General features: G+C 42.0%; 1 protein-coding gene across 1 annotated transcript in view; it reads left to right on the top strand.

Annotated features, from left to right (window-relative positions):
- B3GNT7 (UDP-GlcNAc:betaGal beta-1,3-N-acetylglucosaminyltransferase 7) overlaps window positions 1-7,776 on the top strand; it is a 98,060-nt gene extending 90,284 nt beyond the window's left edge. The window contains exon 2 of the mRNA XM_068279335.1: window positions 6,045-7,776. Within this exon, the coding sequence (XP_068135436.1) occupies window positions 6,045-7,218 (1,174 nt within the window). The 3' untranslated portion in view covers window positions 7,219-7,776. The remainder of the gene's footprint in view (window positions 1-6,044) is intronic.
- The last annotated feature ends 478 nt before the right edge of the window (window positions 7,777-8,254 follow it).

The raw sequence follows: 8,254 nt of genomic DNA, 5'->3' as shown, positions 1-8,254 counted from the left end.
CGTTGTACACGTGAGAAGTGGAATGAAAATCATACATAATCCCAAACATTTTTTACAAATCAATAACTGCAAAGTTGGGTGTGCGTAATTATTTAGCCCCCTGTGTCAATACTTTGTAGAACCACCTTTTGCTGCAATTACAGCTGCCAGTCTTTTAGGGTATGTCTCTACCAGCTTTGCACATCTAGAGACTGAAATCCTTGCTCATTCTTTGTTGCAAAACAGCTCCAGCTCAGTCAGATTAGATGGACAGCGTTTGTGAACAACAGATTCTCTATTGGATTTAGATCTGGACTTTGACTGGGCCATTCTAACACATGGATGTGTTTTGTTTTAAACCATTCCATTGTTGTCCTGGCTTTCTGTTTAGGGTCGTTGCCCTGCTGGAAGGTGAACCTCCGCCCCGTCTCAAGTCTTTTGCAGACTCCAAGAAGTTTTCTTCCAAGATTGCCCTGTATTTGGCTCCATCCATCTTCCCATCAACTCTGACCAGCTTCCCTGGCCCTGCTGAAGAGAAGCACCCCCAGAGCATGATGCTGCCACCACCATATTTGACAGTGGGGATGGTGTGTTCAGAGTGATGTGCAGTGTTAGTTTTCCGCCACACAGCGTTTTGTATTTTGGCCAAAAAGTTCCATTTTGGTCTCATCTGACCAGAGCACCTTCTTCCATATGTTTGCTGTGTCCCCCACATGGCTTGTGGCAAACTGCAAACTGGATTTCTTATGCTTTTCTGTTAACAATGGCTTTCTTCTTGTCACTCTTCCATAAAGGCCAACTTTGTGCAGTGCACGACTAATAGTTGTCCAATGGACAAATTCCCCCACCTGAGCTGTAGATCTCTACAGCTCGTCCAGAGTCACCATGGGCCTCTTGACTGCATTTCTGAACAGCGCTCTCCTTGTTCGACCTGTGAGTTTAGGTGGACGGCCTTGTTTTGGTAGGTTTACAGTTGTGCCATACTCCTTCCATTTCTGAATGATCGCTGGAACAGTGCTCCATGGGATGTTCAAAGCTTTGGAAATCTTTTTGTAGCCTAAGCCTGCTTTAAATTTCTCAATAACTTTATCACTGACCTGTCTGGTGTGTTCTTTGGACTTCATGGTGTTGTTGCTCCCAATATTCTCGTAGACAACCTCTGAGGCCGTCACAGAGCAGCTGTATTTGTACTGACATTAGATTACACACAGGTGCCCTCTATTAAGTCATTAGCACTCATCAGGCAATGTCTATGGGCAACTGACTGCACTCAGACCAAAGGGGGTTGAATAATTACGCACACCCCACTTATTTATTAGTTATTTATTTGTAAAAAATGTTTGGAATAATGTATGATTTTCGTTCCACTTCTCACTTGTACACCACTTTGTATTGGTCTTTCACGTGGAATTCCGCATGCGTGTCCTATCTATCTATCTATATATCTATATCTATATCTATCTATATATATATATATCTATCTGTTACAGTTTTTATTACACAGTGAATTATCTGCACTCCAGTCTGGGATTCTCACAGTTTCTCAGCATGTGACAGGCAGCTCCTTCCACCCTCAGCACAAACTGTATCAGCACACAGAGCCTGGAGGGGACGTGCATAACTTGTGTTCATTACAACAGAGGCAGCCCATTCCTCCCTGGATCAACAAAGCTTGACAAAGACAAGATTAGATATATTACATAGACAGTGCAACTAGAAAAGGCTGCAGCAATCCAGAGCACATTAGTACAGGTATAGGAAATTAGTCTCTTTAAAGGCTTTTTAATCTGTCTTTAGCTTTTAATGGTAAAGATATTTGAATTTCTCTTCTCTTTGGACAAAACATTCTCTTACTCCCACTCCCTTGGTCTTCAGTTTTAGTTGTTTATGTAAAATTTGGTATTTAAAGGACAACTGAAGTGAGTGGTATATGGCGGTTGCCATATTTATTTCCCTTTAAAAAATACCAGCTGCCTGGCAGCCCTGCTGATCTATTTGGCTGCAGTAGTGTCTAAATAACACTAGAAACAAGCAGGCAGCTAATCTAGTCAGATCTGACAATAATGTCAGAAACACCTGACCTGCATATGCTTGTTCAGGGTCTATGGCTAAAAGTATTAGAGGTAGAGGATCAGCAGGACAGCCAGGCAACTGGTATTGCTTAAAAGGAAATATGTATGGCAGCCTCTATATCCCTTTGCATCAGTTGCCCTTTAAACACTCTTATTTTTCATACTTCTATACAGTCTTGGTGAGCTTATTAGATCTCTGTCTGTTACTTGTGGATGATGGTCTAATATATATTTCTGTGCTCCATATCTGTTTACTGGGGATGAGTGGAAAATTCTCCTAATAAGTAAATCTGCAGTGCCTCATGGAATGGAAGCTTCGCTATCAATTAGTAGGTAGCTGGATAACATACTATGTGGCATCTTGTTTTTACATTTCTGCTGTGTGAACCTGCTTACTAGGGATGCTCGCTGGATTCCGCAATTCCGGCCGGAATTGGGCCAATTCCGATTCCGCCGGTCGGAATGGAATTGCTATACCTCTAAAATGGAATTCCGTGGAAAAAAATTTAATTCCGCGGAATTTTACGGAATTAACATTTATTTCCTAACCTATCTATTTTTCCTCCCTCCCTCCCTCCCTCCCTCCTTCCTTCCTTCCTTCCTCCCTCCCTCCTTCCTTCCTCCCTCCCTCCTTCCTTCCTCCCTCCCTCCTTCCTTCCTCCCTCCCTCCTTCCTTCCTCCCTTCCTCCCTTTCTCCCTTCCTCCCTTTCACCCTATTCCCTCATCCTGGAGGGAGGAGGGTCTCATCTTCCAGGGAATTGTAGTATTTCAAAAGCCAGCTTACATACCGTGGCTGGGAATTGAACCCAGGCTGGGCTGGGAATGGAACCCAGGTCTCAGTGTGTGGTAGGTATCGGACTTAACCACTATACCACCAACACTACATGCTGAAGCCAGCCTAGCATGTACCATTATGATCAATCCAAGAGAAAAAGTAGCGTGCTTAAAGAGGAACTTCAGCCTAAACAAACATACTGTCATTAAGTTACATTAGTTATGTAAACTAAAATAGATAGGTAATATAATCTCTTACCCACCCTATTTTAAAAGAACAGGCAATTGTTTGTGATTTCATGGGGGTAGCCATCTTTAACATGGGGGCAGCCATCTTTTTGGTTGAAAGGATGTGATGCAGCATGAGACACAGTTCCAACTGTCCTGTGTCCTGATCACCCCTCCCAGCTGCGCGCGCTAGGCTTCAAATCTCAAATTCAAAATTGAGAAAAATTGCGCCAAAACAGCAGAACGAGAAAAACATCAGAAATCCCATCATGCTTTGCACAGCATCAGGGGAAAAATGCCCGGGCAGTTTTCTTCTGTGCAGCTAAACATGAGGCTTGGATAAGAAAAACAAAGTTCTGATGCTGTGAAACTGTTAAAGAAACACCAAACCGTTTCAGTGCTGCTGAGTAGATTTTTAGTCTGGAGGTTCACCTCTAAGGATGTATAGCATGTCAAAAGCCAACTCACCGTGGCTGAGAATTGAACCCAGGTCCCAGTGTGTGGTAGGTATCTGACTTAACCACTATAACACCAACACTACATGCTGAAGCCAGCCTACCATGTACCATTATGATCAATCCAAGAGAAAAAGTAGCGTGCTTAAGGATTTGTAGCATGTCAAAAGCCAACTCAAAGTGGCTGGGAATTGAACCCAGGCTGGGCTGGGAATTGAACCAAGGTCTCAGTGTGTGGTAGGTATCTGACTTAACCACTATACCACCACCAACACTACATGCTGAAGCCAGCCTAGCATGTACCATTATGATCAATCCAAGAGAAAAAGTAGCGTGCTTAAGGATTTGTAGCATGTCAAAAGCCAACTCACCGTGGCTGGGAATTGAAACCAGGTCTCAGTGTGTGGTAGGTAACTGACTTAACCACTATACTACCGACAACACTACATGCTGAAGCCAGCCTAGCATGTACCATTGTGATATACCCAAGAGGAAAATGAGCTCTCGCTCTCTCTCTCTCTCTCCCTCTCTAGGACTTGATGCCATTAAACTGAATTTTCAGCTTAAAACCATCAACGGATACCGGCAGAATTTCACAGGCATTTTCGGAATTCGGCCAGATTGAAAAAGCAATTCCGTTCCGACCAAACGGAATGGAATGACCAATTTCCACCTAAAAAAAAAAAAAAAAAAATTCCGGGAAATACAACTCCGCAGAAAGCGGTGACCATCCCTACTAGAGTGAGAGAGAGAGATAAATCTACATGGCTATCTGGGGTTCTCTTCGGACAACTGTTGAACACAAAAGGCAAGGCCATGCCTGGCTACAAATCCTTAAGCAAGCTAATTTTTCTCTTGGATTGATCATAATGGTACATGCTAGGCTGGCTTCAGCATGTAGTGTTGGTGGTATAGTTGTTAAGTCAGTTACCTACCACACACTGAGACCTGGGTTCCATTCCCAGCCACGGTGAGTTGGCTTTTGACATGCTACAAATCCTTAAGCACGCTACTTTTTCTCTTGGATTGATCATAGTGGTACATGCTAGGCTGGCTTCAGCATGTAGTGTTGTTGGTTCCGGCGGAATTTTCATAGTGACGGAATTTAACACTGACTGAATCCTTGATTTCCGGCGGAACGGAATTTGCTGTTTCCGATCATCCCTTCTGCTTACATTCCTAATACAACAATTGCTGTTAATGACTCCCAATAACTCCATTCTTTTGAAGCTTGTGACCCAAGGGTAATATGTGATCTTTATTTATTGTACACTAATCATTGATGACTCCAACATCTGTACTTTTGTGTAACAACTCAAAGGCTGGGGGCCGTTTACACTTACCACGTTGTGCCGCGGTACTCTCTCCTACTGCATTTCATTGCAATGGCCATTATAGGCAATGGAACATGACACACTGCCTGCTATGCAACGTGATATGACAGAAGTGCTCTGGGTAACGCAGAAGCTGCAGTGCTTTATCGTGTGACTCCCGCAGTAATCCTAGAAGTGCAGAAGTTCCATTTTCATTTTTTTTTCTTGGCTATAACATGTGGTGCGACTTTTCGGCTGAAGTGCAATAATTCAAAACCCCACCGCACCAGGGCCCAAATGCAATTCACTTTTTCTCCTAAGTTTTCTCCTAGTTGATATTTTCACACCTAATTAATAAAATGCCTTTTAAGTCACCAGAAAAATTATCTCCTAGGAGAAAAGTCAGGAGAAATGTGTATTGCATATGGGCCCAAGTGTAAAATGATCTTAAAGGAGCCATCAGGCAAAAACCGATCAAGCTCACCTCGTCTGTGGTGTTCTGCACAGGCGCAGAACTACTGCGCTTGTGCTGTACACCGCGGACAACATGGATTTGATTGACAGTGGCACTCACGCAGGCGCACTAGAGGAGGGCCAGCCTCTGCACTGGCGGGAACCCCGGGCCGGAGGAAGAACGAGGAGCTGCGGCATGGGACGTGTCAGCTGCAAGGGGCTGGAGGAAACACCGGGCAAGTAGAGCGGGGGGAGTGATTTTTGCCTGACTCCGTTAAAGGATACCCGAAGTGACGTGTGACATGAGATAGACATGTGCACTTACATACCTAATATTTAACTCTTTCAGGCAGCGAAAGAAAAAAAGGAACACAGCCAGCATAGTTATTTGTTACACGTCTATGTCGTCATGTCTCATGTCACTTCGGGTATCCTCTCATGCTTAACCTTCATGATATACTGGCTTTAATGTATTAAAACCAGTCGCACACAGTACAGACTGAGAGGAAAAGTATTCTATGCTTGTTATAGGAAGGGCTTTGTGTGCTTATAGAAGACAGGAAGAAAGGTTTGCTTTAGGAATGAAGGCAGAAGTGCTTAATTTGGTAATGGGGGGAATGTATCAGAATTCTGTTTTTCTAATTAAATTCACATAAAGTTTTACAGTACTGGAATGTTGCCGTTTACTATAATAGACTAACAAGGTATTGTGTGTTTTTTTTTTTCTTTCTTTATTTGATAAACTAATTTAATATCTTTTTCATTACTAGGAAGAAGAGACTCTACAAAAGCTTATGCATTTCGTTATGTGTTGTTATTACACTGACCATCTTCCATAGGGGGGTGGCCCCCAGTATTTTTCCTGAAAAGGATGTAGATTCTGAGGTTACGTTGAGTACTGTGAAACGTGACACTTATGCTGCACCTGATGCTTTTTGGGAAGACAATAAAGACCAGATGACAACAGAGTCTCCTGATGTGTATCCTTCTGAATGGGATATTTACTTTAACAACTGTACAGCAAACCGGACCTATACCCAGTTGGACTGGTTCAGCACGCTGGAACCCAACTTTCAGCAGTTTATCCTTTACCGCCACTGTCGTTACTTCCCGCTGATTATTAATAACCCACAGAAGTGCAATGGAAAGGTTGACCTCCTAATAGTTGTAAAGTCCATAATTACTCAACATGATCGTAGGGATGTTATTCGTAAAACCTGGGGAAAGGAGAAAGAGGTGAACGGAAAGAAAATTAAAACATTATTTCTTTTGGGGACAGCTGTGAAAGAAGATGAAAGAGCCAATTACCAAAAACTTCTGGAATTTGAGAACCAAATTTATGGGGATATTCTTCAGTGGGACTTCCTGGATACCTTCTTTAATTTAACCCTTAAAGAAGTACATTTTCTTAAATGGATGACCATTTATTGCCATCAAGTATCCTACATATTCAAAGGGGATGATGATATATTTGTGAGCCCCACCAATATCTTGGAGTTTCTGGATGGCAAGGAGATGCCTGATCTGTTTGTAGGGGATGTATTATACAAAGCTCGTCCCATCCGCAGGAAAGACAATAAATACTATATTCCAGCATCCCTGTATAACAAAACGCACTACCCTCCTTATGCAGGTGGTGGAGGGTTTATTATGTCAAGATCTTTAGTCAAGAGACTGTTCAAAGCTTCTGAGGCTTTGGATTTGTATCCCATCGATGACGTGTTTCTAGGTATGTGCCTAGAGCTTATCCAGGTGAAGCCAATAATGCATGACGGATTCAAAACGTTTGGCATTGCTAGACAAAAGAACAGCAAAATGAATAAAGAGCCATGCTTCTTCCAGAACATGATAGTTGTCCACAAACTACTACCTGCTGAATTGCTGCACATGTGGGAACTAGTACATAGTAATTTAACATGTTCACGAAAATTTCACATTCTTTAGTGTTTAATGCAAAGGACCTATTATGGTGGAGTAGGATATAAAAACTAGATTTATTATATTTGACTTTTCCCTGACAGGTTTAGGGATTAAATGTATGTCATAAAACATTATTTTTTTATGCGGTGTAATAGGACCTTGTGGGTTTTCTTGATGGGGAATCTGCAGAACTGTGTTTTGGGTACGATAGAAGCAGTCATTACAAATCAAAAGTGGAAGCTTGTTTCCAACATTGGATCTTTCAGCTGTGCTGTATCTAATGTGAGGGAGGCTCTCTGTATTTTAATTTGGATTTTGACTACAGATACTTCCATGGTGCAGAGAGATGTTTAACCCAAATCACATTTTCTAAAAGCTTTCAACTCCTAGTAACTCAACACTGGGCATAGCTACAACGTGAAGTGAAGCCATGGACGCTAATGAAACGTGAACTACAAGTGTGCCATCTAAGCTAATTTTCTATGGACTGGGTGAAATACTTTAATAATAAAAGAATAACGTGATCTTTCAAGAACTTTATTTACAACAACTAAAACTGTTTGTTTTGGGATATTTATTTTGTATGGTTAAAGGTTGTCTTGTCAATGATCTTTTACTTTTTTGATTCATTATTTTAAAATATTTTTGTTGAAAATTATCTTAATTTATAAAAGTAAAATTTATGTTAATGAGCATCAAAAAATCATTATTTCAGTGACAGTTATCGTGCTTTTAATGTGTCGTCTTTGTGCTGCAGGTTTTATTTTTAAGTCAGCACAAATGGAGTTTTCATACAACTCTAATCTATTGACCAGTAAATACAGTGTGATAGAATATTGTCTTTACTAGTGATAGCATTAGCTTTGTTTTAGGGCCCGTTTCCACTAGTAAGTGATGCGAATGCGGCTACCTAGCCGCATCGCATTACTTCCGCTGCCGGCCGCATCACTTCCGCATCTCCTGATGCGGAAGTGAATTGAGGAGATGGGACGCGGCTGCGGCCGGACACGGCCTTGCGAGAATCTGCAGCATGCTGCAGATTTTCGGATCGCTCCGCACA

Source organism: Hyperolius riggenbachi, chromosome 4 (assembly GCF_040937935.1).
Source record: "Hyperolius riggenbachi isolate aHypRig1 chromosome 4, aHypRig1.pri, whole genome shotgun sequence".
Taxonomy (NCBI): domain Eukaryota; kingdom Metazoa; phylum Chordata; class Amphibia; order Anura; family Hyperoliidae; genus Hyperolius; species Hyperolius riggenbachi.
This window is presented reverse-complemented; position numbering and strand designations above follow the sequence as displayed.